General features: G+C 32.6%; 1 protein-coding gene across 1 annotated transcript in view; it reads right to left on the reverse strand.

The window, feature by feature from the left end:
* LOC129002137 (BAI1-associated protein 3-like) overlaps positions 1–24609 on the reverse strand; it is a 268228-nt gene that overhangs the window by 53248 nt on the left and 190371 nt on the right. The window contains exons 8-11 of the mRNA XM_054429736.1: positions 8937–9114; positions 7703–7840; positions 4647–4691; positions 2112–2268 (exon numbers count right to left, since the gene is read on the reverse strand). Of these exons, the coding sequence (XP_054285711.1) occupies positions 2112–2268; positions 4647–4691; positions 7703–7840; positions 8937–9114 (518 nt within the window). The remainder of the gene's footprint in view (positions 1–2111; positions 2269–4646; positions 4692–7702; positions 7841–8936; positions 9115–24609) is intronic.

Genomic DNA, 24609 nt, shown 5'->3' on the forward strand with positions numbered 1-24609 from the left:
TTATTTGTTTTTTTAAGCTCTTTAATATGGTCTAGAGATAAATTGGGAAATTTTGTGTTTTGGGGGTCAAAAATGAGAAAAACCAATTTTTGGCCCACAAAACCCACCGGGAAACCCCTTTCCCATGGTCCGATCATGCTGGTTCGCGAACTCATTCAAGTTTATCCCGCCTTACACCTTTAAACCAAATTTCATCAAAATCGGACAAAAATTACTAAAGTTATCGCGTTCACGGACACATATATATATAAATCTATATACAGACTGTCCCAAAAGTCCCGGACCGGTTTAATATTTTCTAAACGACAACAGATAAATCAATAAGATTTGGTACATCAAATACACACCTAAAAATCTACTTTTTTAAGGAAATATAAATTTTCTGTCACATCATGGGGACGTCCCGCAAGGAGTCAGAAGGAAATCTTAAATAGAAGCATAGGTTGACATGTACATCAAATTAAAGGCCTTTACTAGCAGAATATAATGCTGCAAATTTGAACTCAAACGGACAACCAAGTCAAAAATGACAGTGGTTCAAAGATTCATTTAATTTGCATTTGGGGGCACAGCCCTAGGAATCGGAAAAAAATTGTTAACGTAAGCATAGGTCGATATGCACATCAAATTGAAGGTCTTTACTAGTAGATTACAATGCCGTAAATTCAAGCTCAAAAGAACGCCTGAGTAAAAATTGGCAGTCGTTCAAAGATTCAAAATGGCAGGTTTTAGAAATCTTTGAATGGCCGCCATTTTGTAACGGGTGATCCTTTTGAGGCGCGGTTTCCGGCATTGAACTCTGCTACCTAAGCCCTTTAAACTGATATGCATATTGACCTATGCTCCTATTTAATATTTCCTTCTGACTCCTTGTAGGACGTCCCCTTGATATGACAGAAAACTGATAGTTCCTTAAAAAAGTAGATTTTTAAGTGTGGTGTTGATGTGCAAAATCTTATTGATTTATCTGTTGTCGTTTAGAAAATATTAAACCGGTCCGGGACTTTTGGGACAGTATGTATATATATATATATATACATATATAACAATTTGAACGAATGGTGTTTTTGGCCTCTGGGGACATCAAAATGAAAAAGTAAATCGGTCCCGGGCTTAGGTTTTACCGTGCCACCTACGGTAATAGCTACTTCCCTTTAGGGAAATTCGCTAAAAAAGAATTTTTTAAATCCTTAAATCTTGTTAACTAATCTTGAATCTGAATCTTTTCTTAGGACCTTCTTTTCTTTCTTTACTTTTCCAGGGACCGGAAGCCATTTCTGTTGTCTCCGTGTTTCTGATTGGTCGGCCATGCTGCTTCAGTCTCATTGGTGGAGTCATTGCGAACGGTGCAATTAGTGTTCCATTGTGTGAGCTTTATACGTTACACCTTTTATAGATTATAGTGTTTTGTGATTGGTTATTATTTGCATGTTGCATCATGACTTGACTGCTATACAGTGCATATTTTTTGACTGCTACCCTCTGTAGTGTATTCCAACTTAGTTTGGGTGTTTGTGTTTAGTTGTAATGTGTTAGTTCAGATTTTTTCACCTGAGGACGGGATCAGATTCCAGATCCCGATACGTTGTGTATTGTTTTTTACATTCGTGATGAAAAATTTACGCAATAAACCTTTGAACAACATCTTTTCTTAGGATTCGGTAGATTCGAGATTCGGATTGGACACATCTCTAGTGAAAACAAACATATGTCCCTCTTCATTCTAGAGTGACTTGATAGGGGCCAATCAGTCAGGTGTTGTAAATAGCTATAAGTGGAAACAAGACGACTCTAGAAAGAGACGTTAGAAGCTTAGAAGCTCAATTTTGGTAAATAATGTCGTAAAAGACTTTTAATGCTATTCGTTGATTTTTAAGTGTTTGTAACTAATTTGATAGGAATATTTATCAACCTTTCATAATACATCCAGTTAGTCCGGCCATTTTGTAGTCCGGCCAGTGGTCCCGTCACGAGGTGGCCGAACTAGAGTGAGTCTACTGTACTTCACACCACATTTCCAAACTCTTTTGTATAGAGAGGCCTTAAGTAGTACATAAACCTGTTTGTAGCCAACTACAGAGACAAAACTGACAATCTCTAAAGGTACTTACTTGTACAGGCACATTAACACAGCCGAGGAAGTCATCCGTACTGCCAGTGCGAGCACTCTGAGCGATTTGTTTGAAGAATCGACCCAGACCTTTCACACCCCGTACTTCATTGAGCTTGCTCACCGCGTCTAGCACGCTAGACTCGTCATCGTGATCCCTGGAATTCCACATGATCGTTGTCATTATCATTGGCTATGGACACAATGCTGGGTAATTTAATTTGAATGAAATTCATGAAATCCGTTTTCCACTAATTTAAAAAATTAGTGGAAAACGGATTGTTATCAGTGATGTAGTCCTAAATTTTTCAGTGAGAGAACATTCACCATGTGGCGGGAAAATGCAGGTTGATTACCAATATATACAGGTTCTTAGGATTAAGCACAGGGAACGCCGTTACTACGCGATCCCTCCTCACTACACCAAAGAACGTAGGTATTGCACTTTGTAGTTGTTTTTATTGTTTATGTTCAGATGTTTCTTTAGCCTAGAGAATTATTGATAAAATAAAAGGATTACCTTATCCAACCACAGTTGCTGGTATGACAACTATTTTCGTTCCTTAGAACTTCGTCAGGTCATTGTATGCAAACACATCATCAATGTATTAATACATTGTGGTATGTCAAAAGATTCTTTAAAACACTGTCACAATCACAATAGTAAAATAAAATTATTAAAATCGAATAGAAAGTGATAAAACTGGTTAAAACTGTAAATGCTGGCCAGCACTGTCTTCTCACTGTCACTGACTAAACAAAACTGACTGAATCCATAAGGTGTCTTCTTCTCTCCAGTGCCACCTGTATTTCAGTTTGTTTTGTTTTTCTTATTTAATACTTCTTTGATTTGTAGCTTGTCAAATGTATAAAATATAATATTTGACTGGAAAGAAGTCTGATACTTTAAAATGTTAAATGGCTCGAGTTTTTTAGCTATGTAGATGGTGAATTCTTCTTTAACATCAAGCTTAAGACTTGTTGGCAATACTTCTTCTTATCAATAGATGTGTAGTTGTGTGATTCCGATATTAAATGTTCGGCATAACTGGATTGCTGATGTTGTGATCTTTTAGGTACCATATATGTTCTTTAAATCTTTGTCTGAAAGATCTTCCAGTTTAGCCGATGTAGTACTTTGGACAGTTGTCACAGTTAATTCTATAGATGCCTGATTTTTCATAGTTGTTTGTGGCAACAGGTTTGGCGTGGAAAAACTTTTGAACTTTGTTAGTTGTCATAACAGCAACTGTGGTTGGATAAGGTAGGCCTAATCCTTTTATTTTATCAATAATATATTCCAACCAAGGGTCACAATGAAAATCCTAGAGAATTGCTGCATAGTCACATTCCTAATTTAATGATAAAATCCCTAATATAAGTTTTACTCAGTACACTAATAATTATTAGGCCTATTATTTAAATAACATAGCATTTTTGTCTTTAAAGGTTTGTAACTTTCCAAAAGACTACACAGCCTTTGAAAATGTACAGGAGGTTCAAAAGCTAACTAATTTAAACACACGGAAAGAGATATTTTGTCCAGGTATTAATGTCTGTACATGAACACATTAAACATTTAATCAATATTAATCGTTTACCAAAGTAAATGTCACAATTTATTTGAGAAAACACTAATAATTAAAAACCATAAAAGATCAGCGCAAACTCAAACTTGTTTGTTCAACGGCTCAAACAATATTGGCTGACAAAACATTGTTCATTACGGATTTGGCTGAGCAGATTGAAGTAGCCATTAAACCTCATTCAGTTGCTGCTATTATAATGAATTTATGAATAAAGTATGCAATCGCTTGTTAATTTTTTGAGCGGAAATCTCTTTGTTTGGAAACTCATTATAATCTGATTCACATCCACTTCAAAGCCTGTTAGGGGGTTTTAATTAATTTCTGAAACAGTTGATGGCCCCATTGAATCAGCAACTTATCAAAACTTGGTTAGAATAGTTTATCAACTCATTAGGAGTAAGAAAAGTTCATAAAATTGGTAGAAAAGTGTATTGTTAAGTTTATAAGGAAACTAGGTATTAAAAAGTTATATTGCAATTACAAAATTAAAGGACCATAGAGTAACCAACTTTTTTTACTCATAAATCCTAGATCATTGTTGAAAAATATTATGAAGCTTCCAAATAAAATTTATCGTATAACAGTTCTGGTGAAATACAGAACAGATACTATACATCAGAAGGTATGCTAACATAATTTGCAACACTACTATTGAAGTTTTGGTCAAAATCTACAATGTGACTCCAGACAAGCAGCAAAGTCATGGCAGGAGGTCTTTCTTCATCTGTTTAATTTCTTGCACTAGAAGCGTTTAATAACCCAACCGCAATACTAGTGACGGCTTAACAATTAATATCCACGTTAAGATAGTAGCAACACCCACCTTTAAAATATTATTCAAACTTAACATTTACAGAATCTAAATACAACATGTTTAGGCTACCTACTTATATACTTATGTTTACAAAACCGTTAACAATAATTTTTAATAACTAGTATCAACTTACCAAATATCTAGATGGAGAATGTCTGTAGCCACATCATCAATATCGCTGAAATGAAAACAATTACATAACTTATTATGTGAGAAGATAATTCTAGAAATAAATTGGAGCCAAGATATGCAGTTTTATGATTGCATTTCTAGAATTGCATTTTCTCTGTGGCTATAAAATGTTTGCAATAATTAAGAGTTTATTTTGTATCAAGATGATTACAACCTTTTCACTCAAGATTATTATGTCCTAATTCAATATCATCAGTGGGTATTCAATTGATTGTATGGTTTGCTTGTCCCTCTTAACTTTCGCTTGTTTGAGACTTCTTGAAACGTCATGAACTTTTCATAATTTCCTAGTAGATAGAAGAGAATTAGATGGACATCTATAATTACAAATTCAATGCACCAAAATGAATTTGTTGAATTTCCTGACAATAAGAAAGGCTCGTCTTTGTCTGCAAGTTTATGGATTTAACTTAAATTCCATTAAGTTAAGTTAGCTTTAAAACTGGATAAGGTTAATAATAATTTTTATGGTAAAGTAGCCTAATGTAGTTGATCACATTGTTACGGTACCAAGTTCGTCAATGAGTTAGGCCTATCTACAATTTTCACAATGGGGTTAAGTAGGCCTACTTACTGGAAATACTCATTACGGTAATTCAGAATTTGTTTGATTAGGGCAGCTATGAAGAGCTATGAGAGCAGTTTATGAAAACTTTATGAATCCAAGTAAAGAGAGTCTCACGGTAAGATATGCAGCTACAGTATAGCGCATACATAAGTTACTGTTTGTGAGCCCATTTATATCGAGTATACTCGATTAAATTACTCGTCTTAAGTAAATATGTAATATACTCGGCATAAATTTTCTTAATAACAAATAACCAAATATGGTTATTCGTTATTAAGAAAATTTAACCAAATTACCTTGGAATAACACTGCCATAGTAAGATGAATTCCTTTAAAACCGAATATCATTCACAACCAGACAACTTTGGACCCCAATTATACTGGTTTGATGAAGGTAAACTGTAATACTATCATCCCTGATCTAGTGAGATTATAAGAACATGGTAGGCATAATCATGGAAGGTCATATATTGTTTGCAAGTTAGCAAACAGTGAACGGTTGTTACATTGGTTAAGTTAGGCCAACATAACTTTAACACATATTTCGTTTCTGCCTTAGTTTGTCGTTCATGCTCACACATTTAACTTAACTTACTGTGTAAGCCAACCTACACCAAATCAATGTCGTTTTCAAATTGCACCATATGCCTAACCCCATCGTAAATAATTTTCTCACTTGATACAGCATTATTGAAGTATTCTATTTTGTTCTCTAACAAATTTTGTTAAGATTCTTTAATCAAAATTTACTTTTTGATCGCTTAGTGAAAACGTTCAGTAGCTTAATAGACCTAATTAATAGACATAGTCTAATTATATAGACCTAATTATACAGGAATTATAGACTACATCTTGTAATCTTCATAAATTAAGTGGCCGAGTTGACATGGCATTCAAGAACTCTTTTGTGTGTACGCAGAAGGCTTTACCTTACCTATGTTACGTGTACGGTATGTTATGTAATTTATTACCCTGAAGCCGTAGTATTCACCTAAACGATTTTGGGAAGATGTGTGATTTGAACAGCCCTCTAAGATAGTGAACATTTTGCTTAGCCTCAAACCGATAGCTGAAGTAACAGGCACTAACTTATTGGCTAAATACTATACAGGGCTACCCAGTAGTATCTCCAACTTTTGTCTAGGCCTATTTTAATAAGCTATAATGAATAGCCTAACAATATGTTAAGTTACCTATGGAGTAAGGATAGTAAGATAGTCAAGTTTGACTGGATGGAATAAAATTAGCTACCCTACCTTGGTCATAAAGGAAAAGTTAAATAAAACATAAATTCGGAAAACATATACGTGCGTCGTTTGTATAAGACCAACACTAAGCCTCTATAGAGGCCCTTATAACAATAAGCTCTATTGCCCTATTACGGAACAGACTAAGTTATGAGGATTATCAGGATGGAGAAGATGTTTAACCTGAAGATTTTGCGAAAGGTAAAGTTCAGATAAGGTAACCTAAGTAGCAGTAGGCGTACTGTTTAGTTTAACTTAACATATAAAATGTCCAGGAAAATTAGCGGTTAAGGTAAAGGCAATGCTAGGTAATCAACTTACATAATTCAGAATTCACAACCTGGTGTGCAGGAATTGTTTTTGGTCTTGAGCTAAATGGTCTAGCTAGGACTGAACTAGGCCTATTGAAGAATATGTCAAATTTCTTATTTCCATCCATGGTACGATGATAAGAGTCACACATTTACAGACCTGTCTTGTATAGAACTGTGGTTAGGCCAAATAGTCAAAGCTATTAGGTTGCTTTGACAGGATAGACCTAGTAATCAAATTATTCTCTACTGCCTGAGTCAGTTGATAAATAAATAGTTAAATTTGGTTTTTTAGTAAAATAATAAATGTCTACAATTGCAAAACTCCTATCGTTATCGTCCCGGCTTGTCGGATGTCGTCTGCTGTTGCTGTTTAGTGTTTTTGTTTATCGTGCGTCAGCTCCAGCTGTTCAAGTCATTAGGTACAGGCATAAATAAAACATAGTCCACAGGTATCAAGAATGACAAGAATCTGGATGATTAAAGAGTATCTTGGCATTGATCATATACATCTCTCGTTGTGCTATATTATGATTTTTAAACAAATATGTAAACCTGATGATTTCACAACGGTATACCATACAGACCGTGACTATAGACTTTGGAAAATGCAAGAACAATCATAATTTTTTTTTAAACCTGAAGCCTGTTTTGATGTGTGTATTTTGATGTTTAAGTGTCCGGCTTGAGTGCGTTGGTGCATTACCAGGTAAGAAAACTTTAAAACAAATTATCATTTTGCGTCCCAATACTTTATACCAGAGATTTTTCACGCTCAAATACTACTCTGCTTATTGTAAAATTTAGCTCAGAAACACTACTTGGACGAATTCTTGATTGTAAAGTTTATAATTAGGCCTATTGAACTTACAATCTGAATTTTTCATTCCATCGTGGGTTAAGTGTCTGGGGTCGGACAGTGGTGGCTCTGATAAATTTGGCAGGCACAGCTTGCGATATGCTGTCTCGATGTTCTCTCCGCTCTTTCCTTTTAAAACTCAGACGAAAGCTGTAATAATCCGTTGCAAATCATACACTCATTTTACATGATTTTAATAATACTAGTCGTTTTAATTTATTATATTTTGTTGTAATAAGGGTGTACAGTGATATACAAGTTAAGAATGATAACAATTGGATGAATATGCTTCCTAAACAGGAAAAGATTTTCACCAAAACTTATTTGATATGTAGGCCCATATAATAAGAGTATTGTATGAAACAATTAATTAATTAATTAATTATTTTACTGAAAAAGGGGTAAAAGTAAGAACTAATCTGTGTTTCATCATAAAATAATAATAATCGATGGTCAATATTATCTTGTGAATAACACAATTTATTTTCATACTTGCAAACAGTTTCATGATATTTAATCTCGATAACGAGTAAACGGTTGAAGCTTGGTTACCAAAAGTTTGGTAATGAGTGCCCTCAAACTTCCGTTAGTTCCAAAACTCACTTTTCCATTTTCATAATGAACATTGGATTACTTCTACTGTATTTAAACTTTTTTCCGAACAACTTGTACGATGCGAAATTGATGTGGTTTTAATTTCGGTTGCTCATGTGAGAAAACAAATCTATTTTAGGTTACCGTACAACAATATATCTTAACTTTTACTGTATTTTTTATCCCTGTACACATTTAGGTAGATGCATTTTATTTTTTATTGATGATACTTAAATATTCTGTGACTTTTATATACGCTAGTTATTTTAGATATGTAATAATCAATAAATATACAGTTGAGTTAGCAAAATACTTAGAACAAGCTTTTTTCAATAAAAAAAGTCATATACTCTTGGAGGAATTATTTAGATGAGCATATATCGAGTGATTTAGTGATTTATTTCTGGTAAAGTGTATTTCCAATATAGGAAAGATTCTATTGATTCTGCAGACCTTGGTAGTCATAGCGTTTTAGTTACTTAATGAAACCTAACTTCTCAGAAACTTTGTAGTTTTTAATAATAGCGAAAAGTCCGAATGGAAAAGCTGAATGGACAAATTATTTGTTAAATATTTCAAGAAAATTTGTGTCCGGCAGGAAATTATAGGGCAATGCGCTGCATAGATTTGTAGATTTTACTTATATTTTTACCTGTGATGTTTCCGTAGTTTTTCATGGTGGCCCTCATGTTTTTCCGATGGTTCCAGGCCGCTCTCCGAGAGAGCACGAGAGTTTGTTCCTCTCGGACTAGGAGAGCCGGGGGAAGACGGTTGTGGTGACGCCATCATGCCAGGCTGGATACCCAGCATGCAGTAGGGGTCGCTGAAACCTGTAACAGTCGGTGTTAATTTTGAGTGAAGGGAATTTATGATTATATCCATAGTGTTTGGCAGTAGTAGTTACTTCACATTCTAGACGACACTGTCTTCTAAAAGGTCCATGTCACAATATAAGTGTAGAGACTGAGTAAGGTACAGATGAAACGCACCTATAGGGCGACCGTGCTAGGTTAACTCTCTTATGTTGTGCCAGAAATATACTTTTGACGAATGGACGAGCAAGGAAGAGCTCGAGCGGTGAGCACTTTAGGGCAATTTCCTCGAACAAGACCGGGACCTACGTAAACTACGTTAGTTTACGTTGGCCCCGACAAGACACAGAGTCTTCCTCCACCGCGAGTGCTGTAGTACACGTGAGGGCGAAGGAGGGCGGTGCTGGACTTTGCCCTAGACACCAGTAACTATGCTAGACTGAGACACCATTTAAGTGTACCATTGAGTTTTTCCTCTGTCCCTTAATTTTTTTAAGTTCATAACCAGTTCAATTGTCAAGTGTTGTTGCTAATTTAAGACATACCGTTTGGCTGCACCACTGCAGTATACCAGGTGGACATCTTACCACACCTTACAAGAGAAAAGCATAGTTTTTATGTCCAAAAATAATTAAGGGCCGATGACCAATATTGGAGTTAGGTATTGAATTTAGGTACTATCTACTTATTAAGGACGTAAGTACGTGAATCTTACGCGAATCCCTTGAAACCGTCTCATACCTCGTATATAAACTTTAAAAATGAGAAAAAATGCCTCGACCATGTCAAGACTGTATTTTCTTAAACGTTTGTGATTTGTAAATTATATTGACTCATGACATAATGTATAAAAAAAAACACTGAAAATATAACGATTTTTTAGAGTTTGGCCAAGAGGGTAAAAATTATGGAAGGATCAAAATAAATATGAGTTTATAACTTTTTTACTTACTGCAGGGTTGACAATTTCACATAAAACATAAACATTTACGAATACACAAATGAATAAATTTTGCTAAAAAATCTAATTAATAATTTGCTTTTTTAATGTGATGTTTCATATCTTTTGGTATGTTCATTGTGCCGATACAAGTATACAGTAAATAAAATATTTATGCAATAGTTTTTGATAACCATAATCAAGAAAAACTGTGTTGAAATTGAATATAAACAAAAAGAACAGCTTAAGCCGCATCATAAAAAATATTTCAGCAACATTTATATCATGTGCGAAAACAATGGCAGACGACGGCCAAGCACTCTTTGAAGCTGACGGAGGTTTTAAGCCGCCAGTGACAAATCCAACCACCCTCGTTAAAGTTACAAGTACAAACCTAACCACCGACCCAACTTGTAACCAGCTTCGACAAGGCCTTCTGGATAATTAGTTTCGTTACATGTGGTGAAACTTTAATGGCTGTGAATTGACATGACGAACGAGTTTGGTTATTACCACAAGGGTGACAAGTTAAGAGAGGAATAATTAGTTATGAACACTCTTGCAACATTCGTGGTTTGTTATGATAGTTATTGGATTTCTTATGTTTCACAGCAGCTTTGACTATCAACACAAAATTCCATCCCCGTTTTAAGGTGGTTGATTTGAGCCCCCGACAGATTTTGTTGATATAAATTACTGATAACTGAATAAACGAACTTTTTGCCAAGTCAAACCGGTGGTACGACGTTTTATTATAGCTATAGAAACTATTAGCTATTGACCATTAACTAGGTCAGCATAAAAAATAAGATAGAAAATATAATTTTAGACCCTATAGCGCATTATGATTACATCAAATAATGTTGTTATTTAATAAAATATTGGCGACAGCTGGTCCATGTAGATGGGATGTTTACTTCAGTATCAAATAACCAATGGTTGCCGATAATGAAACAAGCTAATAGCATAGATTTTATGTTAAATAATAATAGCCTTGATTATACATCTTGTATTACCATTATTATTATCATTGATTGAGATTATTATAAATTAAAATAGTTTTAGGGATTAAAGGCTAGAGACAGCTTAGTGATATTTGAAACAGTGAAAAATTGTAATTAAGAGTTAAGCCCTTAAAAACCAACCTCTCTACGCGTGCTAATAACACTACAGCTATTCGAAAACAACCAAAAGTGGCGTATCAATATTATTTTTACGAATCTCCAAATATGGTTAAAAAAATGAAAATATTTTTGCGTTGAGATGTAATACAGTTGAAAGTAGTAGTGTTATCGTAAAGTAGAAACGTTTTAAAATTCTTTGCAGGGGAAATATATTAAAGTCTGGATTTAAGAATATCTTGTCAGCTTATTGGGATTAGTAGCCTCCGTGGCGCAACTGGCTAGCGCGTGCGGCTGTTAACCGAAAGGTTGATGGTTCGAGCCCACCCGGGGGTGAAAATTTATTGTATATATCTTAATGTAAACTACGTATAATATATAAAATATAAGGCACAATCTATTTCATGTATTTTGTTTAACTCCTTGGAACAGCTTGAATTACATTTGTGATTTTTAACTATAAAATATCATCTTCATTCTCACTGCTTACCCATGATAAAGGTTGTTGGCAAGCTTATGGGGGAAAGTATGTGTCAGAATGCTGAAACCGTTTAGTTTAAATCCAACGTTTAATTAATAAATTAAAATATCATTGATTAAGGGACTATGTATTTGATTGTAAATCTGGACTATAGCTATTATTGAACATTGTAATCTGTCACATTTTACATTGAACGTTATACGTTATATTGTAATGTGTACTCCACCCGCAAATTAAGATATTTTTCAAAAATGTGCCAAGCCATTACAGAATAAAAAGCAGATTTTATACTAATATTAATAAACCCACTTTGCAACCAATAAGAAAGAATCAACAAAATAATTTGTACCAACTCTCTGGCTCTTATTAGTTTATTTAATAGCCAAACCCTAACTGTTTAGACTCAAATGTAGCTACGACTGTCTAGACAATACCTTTGTCCATTGTTGACCTGAATACCACGATGTTCAGACAATGTTGTTTCAACAACAACATCTGAAGCGACCCTTATATAATCCGATCAGCCTCCACAACATTGTTGTGACCTATATCCCCAGTGCTGGATTAAACGCTAACAAATGTTTGTTAAATTTATTAATTTTCCCTGTACCTTGTAATGTGAAGGTCTCGTTGCATTAACTTTTTAATTTAGGAAAGCTTAATCTGATACATCAAGTGGGTAAAATATCATGTGGAGAAATTATATTGAGTTTTAATTTATAATACCTTACTCCTTGGAGTTTTGAATGAATGTATACATAAAAAGTGTTCGGATTCAACAAAACAAATTAGAATGTTTGGCTTTGTACGAAATCCATTCAATCTTACATATATAAATGCTGATATATTTATCGTACTTTTATTGTTTTTCTCCCATTCGGATATTCAAAACGTATGGCACATTATTTAGTTTCATTTGCTAACTAACTAATATTTCAAAATGATCAAATCAGCAACTTTTATCTCCTCAGTCTATTTAACGTACACCTAAAACATATAAAATATGTGATATACTCTACTACATAAGGTTACATTTACAATTTATTGGCACACTCTACTCTAAGTTTAAACTCTATTTTAGCTAATAGTAGTTTCTAATCAACATAACATAACTATTCACTGTTCAACACCTCATAAATGTACACAGCAGTTCAAAGCAATCTGTCAAATCAACGGCGAAGGTCAATGGCACTAAGGTTCAATTTCGCAAATCACGCTGGGAAAACGCACCACACGCGGCTTGCGGAGATTCAATTTCGTTGATGACGTTAGCGCACACGATTGTCGACCATGTGGCTGACTCGGACCACTTTCATTACTAGGTGTATTCTAGGTTGACACAATGGTTGACATTTGTGAAATATAAAGGGTGTGGAATAAAAATATTCTATTTATGGTGGTAGGTTTCATAACGGTAAATAAAACAGGTGTTCTTTAAATAAAATGGTTTTTATAAGAAAATATAAAAAATATATTCCCGTTTTTAAACTCAACATTATCTATGATGAATTATAAAAACTGCTTGGCTTTACATAATAATAATAAAAAAATAAGTAGTGTATCAAGATGTGAACGTTTTATTATACGTTAGGAATACATGTAAATACTGATTATAAATAATATTGGATCGTTTTTTTTGTAAATTGGTATTTACCGTTGGGATGATAAATAAATAGCAGTACTACATAATACACATACATGTATGCGCTCTTAAATTCAACAATAATAATTTGTAGAAAAAAAACTTATTTAAAGTGTAATGACAGTTAAATTATGGTAATAGATATAAATGATTGAACGCAACTAATATTTGGTTGATTTTTAACAATAGCGTAATAACCATTTATCTACGTGTCATTTGTTTATAATTTACTGTTTCATTTAAAATTCTATTACATTAGCACTAATAAAGTTTGTAAACAAAAGTGAGTTTTTAGTGCTAACTGAAAATGTGTTTACTAAAAATAATCAAGTAAAAAGTATACAAAAAAAAATGTAAATTGAGAGCTGGCAAAAGTTTCCGATTCTTCGAATTTTCACAAGGGATCGTGTGTGCAAACTTCGACAAATCCTTAAATCCTTAGGAAACTCTTACAATTGCGTTAAAGCTGCGATAAGGCATTTGCATCAAGGATTCTTTTCAATTGTGATTCCAAAACGCATGTGCTGAATGTGTATAGCATGTTGAAGAATATTTAGTTTAATACTAAAAATATGTAACCTAAATAATATAATCCATGATGTGTTCTATTAATCTAAAAGGGCTTAATCTTACACTAATACCGTTGACTATACAGATAGTCCAGTATTTAAACAGCCAAACTCCGTTCAATGGGATAATAATTTTTTAATGCCTCGTTTACGAGATGTACATCATTTTGTTTTCAAGATATCTTCATGAAATTGAGTGTGTCGTTTAAAATAGTTAACATAAGAAAATATTTTGTTCGTTTCGAATTGGCGGTCATTCTTATATTTTATAACTTAAATTTAAAAAATGCCTAACTTTTCTTTACTTTAACCTGTCAAGAACACTTTTATTAAGAGTTTACGATTTCCTATCAAACGACACAAAATTAAATTAGATCAAAAATGGTAAACAGTTGAAATTATATTTAGTTTAAAGGAGGAAGAATAAGTCAAAGTTAGTCAGGTTGCACCTAATTTACTTGATTTTACTAATAAAGTCATGATTATTCAGCCTTATGTATCTTTAATGCTCTGGGCATTGAATGTATAGTAGTAATTTGATTTCCAGCTATAGAATCTACTTATATAAGTTGAACTTCTACTTGTGTACTTGCCTACGCTGTTCAACCATATACTTTGTACACCCGAAGCCTAATATATATCCGAAAAAATCCCTAAATATTACAATTTTGTTAAATTCAACAATACACATGTAAAGTTTTTAATAAGGATATAAAACTTACGATAAATTAATTTATCGTATAAAAATGCAAATCGTTAAATAAACGAGGCTTCTGTAGAACACCAAACTAGCCAGAAGTCAAAGATTTTGATAAAAAAATTCGAAAAGTTCGATTTATTGCAATAAATATAATTCAACTGAAAGAAGAATACAGTTTAATTATATTTCATTTAAACTCGATACATTTTCTATGCCAAACTTCAGCTAATGTAGTTATTTCAACAACTAATAAAGTTTCTAATTTTGCAGTTAAAAAGCAGCAATTAATTACGCTTATCATTCTTTTGAATTCGACTAAAACATTTAAATTCGTTTAGCAGATAATTAGATAAATTACAAATAATTGCTCCGAGTTATCACTTCAGATTCAATCCGTTAACAGTACCAGTGCTGAGATGGACAGTGTAACAGGTGGTAGTCATGGCAACAGATCAATATCAAATCTGGAGCGTTAGACGCTACAGTCTGCATCTGGCAACGCAGCTGGTAGGACGAGGACCGAGCTTTGCTAGTTGAAGGTCCCAGTGCTGAGATGGACAGTGTAACAGGTGGTAGTCATGGCAACACCAACAGATCAATATGAAATCTGAAGCGTTATGCTACAGTCTGCATCTGGCAACGCAGCTGGTAGGACGAGGGCCGAGCTTTGCTAGTTGAAGGCCCCAGTGCGGATATGGACAGTGTAACATGTGGTAGTCATGGCAACAGATCAATATCAAATCTGGAGCGTTAGACGCTATAGTCTGCATCTGGCAACGCAGCTGGTAGGACGAGGGCCGAGCTTTGCTAGTTGAAGGCCCCAGTGCTGAGATGGATATAGTAACAGGCGTTAGTCATAGCATAGCAGCTTTGCTAGTTAAAAGCCAATTGATTTTAAATAACTACGTTTGAATTAATCAAGTAATGAAGTGATTATGTTGGATTTAAAACCACAACTGATATTTATCTGTATTATATTTACAATTACAGGCGTGAGCATTAAATCTAGTTAAGGCTATTCAGAAAAGGTGTATATTACATTATGTATATTGCAATAAACAAGTTTATGCAAAGGTCAAACAATATATCTCAACTGTAACTATTGGAGAAATGTACCATTGACTATTGGTACTGTACTATAGTTATCAAGAAATATATTGCAATTATATTTTTTCATTATTATTATCGCTAGGTATCAGTTAAAATGGGGACGACATCTAGGTGTGTATTTCAACTCAGATATAAGTGAATGACGAGTGTAAAATGAAGTAGGATCTATATATTGCCTTGTTGATGGCTAAGATAAGCTGTTTCTTGGTTAGGATTATTTATTTAAATCAAAGCCTAGTGATCTAGTGTTGCTGGGTCCAGTTTCGATCCATCAAAAACCTACGGTCTTCGCTCGGTTTCGAACCAGCAACATTCCTATTGTAAGGCGAGCACTATAACCCCTCAGCTCCCAGTAATACGAAAAATAAGAAAAACTTAAGCAGGTAAACACTGTGAATAAGTATTTTGTGAGCATATCTAGTTCTGTTTTAATGATGGATACAACACATACATCTCCCCAAGGCTTTAAAAATATAAACAATGTTGAATATATTCTGAGTTTACTCATATCCTAGTTTTACGTAATTGAAAAATTATTAAGTAATTTTTATTTTCACGACGAAGAATCCTCTTTTTAAATGAAAAAAAAACAGAAATTGTTTATCACAATATGTAAGGTAACATTTTGTTTTATCTTATTTAAACATTTAAAAATCATAGTATGAAAAATAATATACTTACAATAATTCTAAACAGTTGATGTAATTACAGTATTTGATAAAAGCCAAACAGTAATTTCAGTGTTTACAGTGTGGTAGGGGGAGATGAGTAGAGTATTCAAAATCCATTAGCGTGAAAGCAGGGTTGTTAAAACTGACTAAATATGGAGTAGCGTCGAGTCTATGTTTGTGGAGGATTTACAACTTGACTAACAACCTAAATCTACCAATAGTCTTATAGTTTCGTGAAATATACATTTACTCGGTCTAATAAAACTCTTCTTTTTAAGACAGAAATTAATTTACCACAAAAGTGGTCTGGAGAAAGATTTCACAATTAAAGTGTTTACTTAATTCTTTATCCCCTAGGAAACTTTTAGCCCGTTCTTCTTATCCTTTAAAATTTTCAAAAGCTCCTCCAGCTTTGTGAGCTTAACACTTAAAGGGATTTTTTTTATTTTTGGAAGGATTAATAGTAGTTTGTTTACAGAAAATGTTATAAATTATAAGTTTGAATGTTTTCCACCAACCATTTTTGAAACACCAAATAATTCCATTATCTAATATAATTCACTCATACACTATTATGGCTGACAGTGATCAAATGTGTTTTAAATAATGATATCACAACCTTAAGAAAATTTAATACATGTATATATACTGATATAGAAGAATTTCACCACAGCTGATATATTATAGTCTTTGACACCATCTAAAAGATCGCATTGCTGTTTTCCTCTAAATTATTGTAATTTGGGATGTTTTAACAAAGATTTTGATCTTCCATCCTGCATAAAAGACAACGTCTAGATACAATTAATTGACCTCACATTTTAATATTGTGCCATAACCTAGCATTGCATTTTTATACAGTACATTTTATCCATTAATACTGTAAAATGTCTTTTAATACTCTCTAAAAATTTTGCAATCAATCAATTGACAGCAAACGTTCAACTAAAGGCAAACCTTTTCAACGTTTATTACTTTTCTATTATCTCGTTATTTAACGCTACAAATTGAGTTGGACCTTTATTCGGTATAATGTAAAGGAAGGAAATAGTAGATGTAAAGAAGGTTGTATTACTACACAAGAATGTTCGCCGCCGCATGTTTGGCATGCCGTACAAATTGCGTTTCAGTAGTTCCAAACATCAATGCATATACATCGATGGTTCCGAATTCAACTACTTGCATGTATACTTAGGAAACCTTCATCTCTATCATTTTCCACTTCCCCGTGGATTATAACGAGAACTTAATATTTGTAAAAAAAAATTTTGAACCTAATAACTCTTAAATTAAAGCTTAGCATTTTTTAAACTGCAAGCCTCGATTTGCTATTTATAAGTAAATTATTTTCATAATATAACCGAAATAAGACACATAAATGTAAATTTCTTGCCACCAATCGTAAAACATTCGTTAAGAATACTGCAAACTATTCAATCGTAGGTAATCCATCTCCATCAACAATTAAAAGCTGTTTTATAGTCCAAATTGACGCAGTCAAGCAACAAATAAAACCGAAGGCATAGTATAACTTCTCTCCATTATTGTGCATTTTTTAGCACATTAAATATGACAAATGTAACATTAAGATTTACAAGTAATTCCACAACAGACGTGTCTTCATGCTGCTAGCCAGCCAATAATTTTGATATACATGGTATTCAAATGGACAAAGCTTTAGAAAGACATAATATGTTCAAAATTTTGTTGGAATTCGTTTTGGTTGTCAATCGATCATTATCATATGAGTATTTTATTAAAGAGAGATGTGTTTTAATTTACACGAATAAGTGCTAATGTACAAAAAAGCTTTGTTGTTATTTTAGAGATTTTACAGAGTAGTTAATGGAAAATCTTGTGTTTGGTATGAGGTATTTGCATGGTTAGGAAAGTTGTTTTAAGTAACATGCCTCAGGTAGAATATTATTAAATTGTTTTGTGTATAGTTTTACGTTATTTTGAAACCCTACGAAACCATGACGTTACTTTGAATGTTGTAAAAGATACAATGCATCCCCTTTTTTAAACTTTTACACAAGTTGAATTTTCAAATCAGGAGATAAACAGGTACAAAGCATAAGTAATGTGTTGTTTTACCTTAACTCTTTGCTAAAATATATTCATACATCAGTCCAATGGAAAAATATCAGTAAATTGGTAAAACCTACACATTTCACACGTTTTACACCCTATTTGAAAATCCGGTTTTGGTTGACTTATTTTATGTGTTTCAAGAAAACAAACTTGTAACAACCTAATAATTAAATTTAACTACATTACTCAGGCTGTGGTAAAGTCATGGTTATGCTCATTCTCATACGCGATTCGTCAGTGCTAGGCGACGGCCACTAATCAACTGCTGATTAAAATGCTAATTAATACCAACAAATCCCCTCGCTTCATTTCTCTAATCGTAAATTAATTTGGTATACATTACTAATATTAACATATTAGTAATATAGTAGATAGAGTAACGATAGAAATTTACGATATTTCAACAGGTCTCTCTCAAATACTTTTTTAAAACATTTGAGATTAACTATGTTATATCACTTTGAACAAGTAACAATAGAAACTGTATATCGTTTTAAAAGACATTAGGTAAAATTATAATAACTATTGTTCATAATCTTTATTGAGAAATTATTTTTTATTCCTCTAACATAGTGATTCTGCAAAAGAAAAACTGTAAAAATAGGTGCTTTCATTTTAATTTGAATATTTGGTCTGATGATGATTGGAATTTCCAATCGAAATTAATCACCACTTTCCATCATTTATGTATTTACCGTCTTGTGAGTCAACAGTATAAGGGTAAATATATTTTTACAAGTGTTGACGTATTTTTGTGCTTTCAGGTAATTTAATAACACTTACGATGCTAATAAAGAAGTAATTTAGAAGATAGGGATAGGCCTATTAACCGTAATTTCTCCTTTAATATTCTTATATTTAATATTTATTTATTTTTATTCTGGAATCTATATAATTTCAACTGAATATTTTGAATGTTAATTACTCGATGGACAAAAAAATAACGTTGGTAGATGTTCAAGTTTTGAAGCATGTAATATCAATATGATGGATAAAGGAAGGGTTCTTTCAGGCGTTTGACAGCGCAGTAAATGACAGAGGAAGTGTTATGTATAGATAGTTTGAAGCATTCACTTCATTCTTGAGTGAATTTCAACACGCTGTGTGACAATCTGTATACTTCACTTTTTAATATACTTTTGTTATTGTATACCTATGTACAATAAGGGGTTTCTTCTGTAACATCTTTATGCTATGTCCTAAATAAATTTGTTATTAGTTTACAATGTACTAATTTTTCTGTACAGTATGATGGAAAGTATCGTACGTTACTCGACCCGTAAGTTTTACCGTACTCGCACGAAAGTCCGCACTCGGCTACGCCTCGCACGATAACACACCACTTTCCGGACTAGTAACGTAATGTACTATATTTCCGTCATACTTAACTAATTTTCATTATAGTAGTTTTATTTTTAAGATTGTGATCTACTGCAGAGATGAATGGTAAATAGAAAGGTAATTTTCTTTAGAGCTTTGTCCCCTGGGTTTTTTAAATTATTTTATAAGATGATTTCTTAAGGTTCAGTACTGCTGAAAAACTTTGCAACATGTTCGAACGTGAATTCAATAGTGATAACATTCAGTAAAGTCTTTAGCCACATTCAGAGTGTAAACAAGAGACAACGATTTTTCTGAAAAAAAAACTCATTTTAAATGGCTACTTTACTTTTATTAGTAATGTAAACCTGATAAAATAGTAGGCAAATCAGTATTTTTTGTATATATATGCAACTTACATATTTTAAGTTAGCAGGTGAATTAATCTAATCCATATAACTGGGTGAAATAAACATATTATTTTTATGTGATGACGTTTTTCTCTAATCTTAATTTGTTTAGCCCCGAGGTAATCTTTTAAAGGTAAAATAACCAGCTGCAGAAAACCTGCAAACTGAGTGAATTACTATTTGCCTATCTCCACATGCCATTTGTGTACTAAGCAAAAAAATCTAAAATTCTATAGTTTTTTGTCTTAGGACGCTAGGCTGTGGCCGAGGTTCGTTTTTCATATTGATTCAGAGTAGTCCTAGGGGTTGCAGCATTATCACTTAGATAGGCCAAAAATATATCGGCTATATGGCTGGATTTGAACGCGGGACCTCAGGGACCACGATCCTTACCTTTACCACTGGACCAGCTCACTTCCAAAAAAATCTGTAGTTAGGGAAATGTTGGATTGCCATCCAACACACAACGAAAGAACAAATTGGCATAAGAAAAATAGTTTTGCAAACTCAATAACTTTTAAGGTCATGTTAGAAATTAAATGTTTACATTTAATATGCATTCCAAAAAGAAATAATAAAACTCATCATTCGTTTAAGGAAATCTTGGTAATTTCTTCTACGAAAAGTTTTGAAGCTTTTTTATCAATATTATCTATCAATATCGTTGATTATCAATATTTTCTGATAGCCAATTCTTTTTACAGCTAATTAGGAAAACTGCAACTGATAAACTCAAACGTTTCTAAAATCGTTTGTTTAATGGCAGTAACTAAGAAAATCCTCTGGCGAATAAAAGTTAATGGAAACTGTGGTATTTATTAATTAGCTTTTAAAAGATTAACTTGTAACCTTAATTGTATTTTCAGCGTGGCGTACAGAGATTTAAGATTATCCTGAAGCGCTCTTAGTATAATGCAATATGCTTTATTATCTACCTTGTTTTTTTAAGTTTTTTTATAAACTTTTTTTAATAGTGCAAAAAGATGTTGGTGCAAAAGGATTAGGCAGTGTTTACATAAGGATATTTAAGGGTTTTCTAAAATTACGTTACATGCGTTTAACTCAATTCAAAATTCAAAAGATAAAGGCAAATGAAATATATTTAGGAATTTTAAATGGGTATATTACCGGTATCGCACTGGAGGACATATGTTCTGGTACTGTAGGATTTGGTCCTGTGGGAGCTACTGCTCAAAACATATTTACACGTTTCGCACATTTTATGACGCACTTTACATCTTGTAAAATTGGATTATGTTTTGTCCAGGATATAGGTATTTCCTTCCTAATTTGTACCAAACCTTTGTCAAATTTGGCAGTTACATTTAGCCATACAGAAGCTATTTTGGTTTTAGCTAAACCTCTTCCTTTAGTAGGAAACGTATTAAAAAATGTGCGTTTTTGAGTTTAATGTTGCCTCTAGGAAGATATCATTCTGGTATTTTGGGCGAAAGCACAAAATTAATTTTAAAAAATACTACTTTTTAGCCCGATTGTACGCTTTACAAACAAAAATCATTGGAAAACTCCACTTTATTTTTAAGTTTTGCTCATGTGGCAACAATATTTAGGAAAAAGTAAAATAAATATTTTCCTAAAAATAATATTGACCCATAGTTACTTACTATTATTAAAAAAAATTCTAATAGTCTACAATAATTCTACCACTACTTTTCCAAACTTATACGTTTAAACATCATATTTAATTTCAAATTTATGATTTTAGAAACACGTATTTGAGGAAGACCTAAAAATATAAATTTCCTAAATTACCATTTTTACTCTTGTAAACTAATTTGTTCATAATATCAATGTATACCAATTTACGATTAGAGAAATGAAGCGAGGGGATTTGTTGGTTTAATTAGCATTTTAATCAGCTGTTGATTAGTGGCTGTCGCCTAGCACTGACGAATCGCGTATCAGAATGAGCATAACCATAACCTTACCACAGCCTGAGTGTAGTTAAATTTAATTATTAGGTCGTTACAAGTTTTGTTATCTTGAAACACATAAAATGAGTAAACCAAAATAGGATTTCCAAAAAGGGCGTAAAAAAGGGAAATGTGTAGGTTTTACCAAATAACTGATATTTTTCCATTGGACTTATTAAAGAATATATTTGAGCAATGGGTTAACGTACGAAAACAAAATACTCTAGCTTTGTACGTGTTTATCTCTATTGGAAATTCCGATTGTGTTGAATAGTAAAAATAAATAAATATAGGGGATGCATACAAACCTACATTTTATACATTGAAAGAATTTCACGGGTAGTTTTACCTTTTTCAAGATAACTGCTGGACTATCTGCTGTGAAAAAATTATTATAACATGAACTATATTTAAGATGTTTTTGGTTTCAAAATAACTTCAAACAATACCTAAAACAATTCTATTAATTGGACATACCTCGTAGCAAACACTGTAGTTTTCCATTAAATACTCTGAAACATCACAAACATAAATAATACGAAGCTTAACACTTTTATTGTGTAAATCAAAACATGTCTCTCTTGAATACTTATATAAAAATGATCAAGTGACAATCGACATGAATTCCAATCAAATTTGGAGAACAATATTTTTTTAAAAAGCTTTGTCCATTTGAATTTCATGTAAATCAAAATTATCGGCTGGCTAGCATCATGAACAAGAATCTGCTGTATGAATACAAGCATTTGTCAGATTTAAGGTGGTAAATAAATCACGATAATGGAGAAAGGTGATACTGTGAATTTGACAGTTTTACTTGTTGCATAACTTCGTAAATTTGGACCATGGGGCCTTGAAGTTGACGTGTTTGTTACTTATGTATGAATACTTTACAGTATTTTTTTAACAAAAGTGTTTACTATTGGTGACAAGAAATTTACATGTTATGTCTTTTATATCGGTTGATAAAATGTATGTAGAGTAATACGCTACAGTTACATATGTTTAATTTCATCTTCGTCTAAAAATCCAAGGAGATAAAAAATATGTAAATAATTTTATTGTGAATAGCAAAACAGCTTCAACAGCAAGGTTTAATTATTCCAGAGAGTTAATTGGGATTGATAACTTATATTTTACAAACATTACGCCTCGTTTTAATTCATTTAAGAATTACAAAACAGGAAAATGGAAAGTGATAGAGAAAAGGGGTTTCTAAGTGTTATACAGGGTGGCTGGTCATTAGTGTTACAAAATTTTTTTGGCGTAAGTACTAAGTAAATGCAGTGTAATGATGCATATAAAAGGTTCCAAGTCCAAAAATTAGCTTCCCAAAGAATTATTTTATGTTTTTCAAAAATAACTATGTTTTCAAACTTAATACAGCTATTTCTCAGTTACCTGTAAATGGATTTGAGTAGACAATGTCATTTTCGTGTTGTACATTAAATTTTGAATAAGAATAATATAAAATGACGGAGTATCAGTTGTAAAAACTCCATTGTAAATAGATTCAAAGATAAAAATTAAGATGTTTGAAAAAAATTTTAAAAACATTGGTCTATTGTATTTTTTCACACCCTGTATACAAGAAAGTGTCCGAATATTTTAAAAACTGCGCCATTTTATAAGCTTTCCAACCATATGCTACACTATTGAGGTTTAGAAATTCTGTTGTTTGTTTTAGTGGTTTGAATACCAGAAAACAGGGAACTTTTTTACTGTTTTTACTGTTAAAGCTGAAACAAAAATACAACTTTTGCTTAATACATACCGGCTTTCTATGTTTTAAATGTTAAAGAAACCCTGTTTTCTGGTATTCAAACCACTAAAACAAACAACAGAATTTCTAAACCTCAATAGTGTAGCATATGGTTGGAAAGCTTATAAAATGGCGCAGTTTTTAACATATTCGGACACTTTCTTGTATACAGGGTGTAAAAAAATACAATAGACCAATGTTTTTTAAATTTTTTCAAACATCTTAATTTTTATCTTTGAATCTATTTACAATGGAGTTTTTACAACTGATACTCCGTCATTTTATATTATTCTTATTCAAAGTTTAATGTACAACACGAAAATGACATTGTCTACTCAAACCCATTTACAGGTAACTGAGAAATAGCTGTATTAAGTTTGAAAACATAGTTATTTTTGAAAAACATAAAATAATTCTTTGGGAAGCTAATTTTTGGACTTGGAACCTTTTATATGCATCATTACACTGCATTTACTTTGTACTTACGCCAAAAAATCTTTGTGACACTGATGACCAGCCACCCTGTATATGAAAATATTGATTTTCAAGTAGTTCAATTCGGAACTACTGAAACGCAATTTGTACGGCATGCCAAACATGCGGTGACGAACATTCTTGTGTAGTAATACAACCTTCTTTACATCATTCCCTTCCTTTACCTAATACCGAATAAAGGTCCAACTTCTTTTTGTGACGTCAAATAACGAGATAATACAAGAGGAATGGTTAACGATGAAAAAGTTTACCTTTAGTTGAACG

This window comes from Macrosteles quadrilineatus, unplaced genomic scaffold (genome assembly GCF_028750875.1).
Source record: "Macrosteles quadrilineatus isolate MER2022 unplaced genomic scaffold, UCM_ALF_1.0 Scaffold_9__3_contigs__length_116548681, whole genome shotgun sequence".
Classification (NCBI taxonomy): Eukaryota; Metazoa; Arthropoda; class Insecta; order Hemiptera; family Cicadellidae; genus Macrosteles; species Macrosteles quadrilineatus.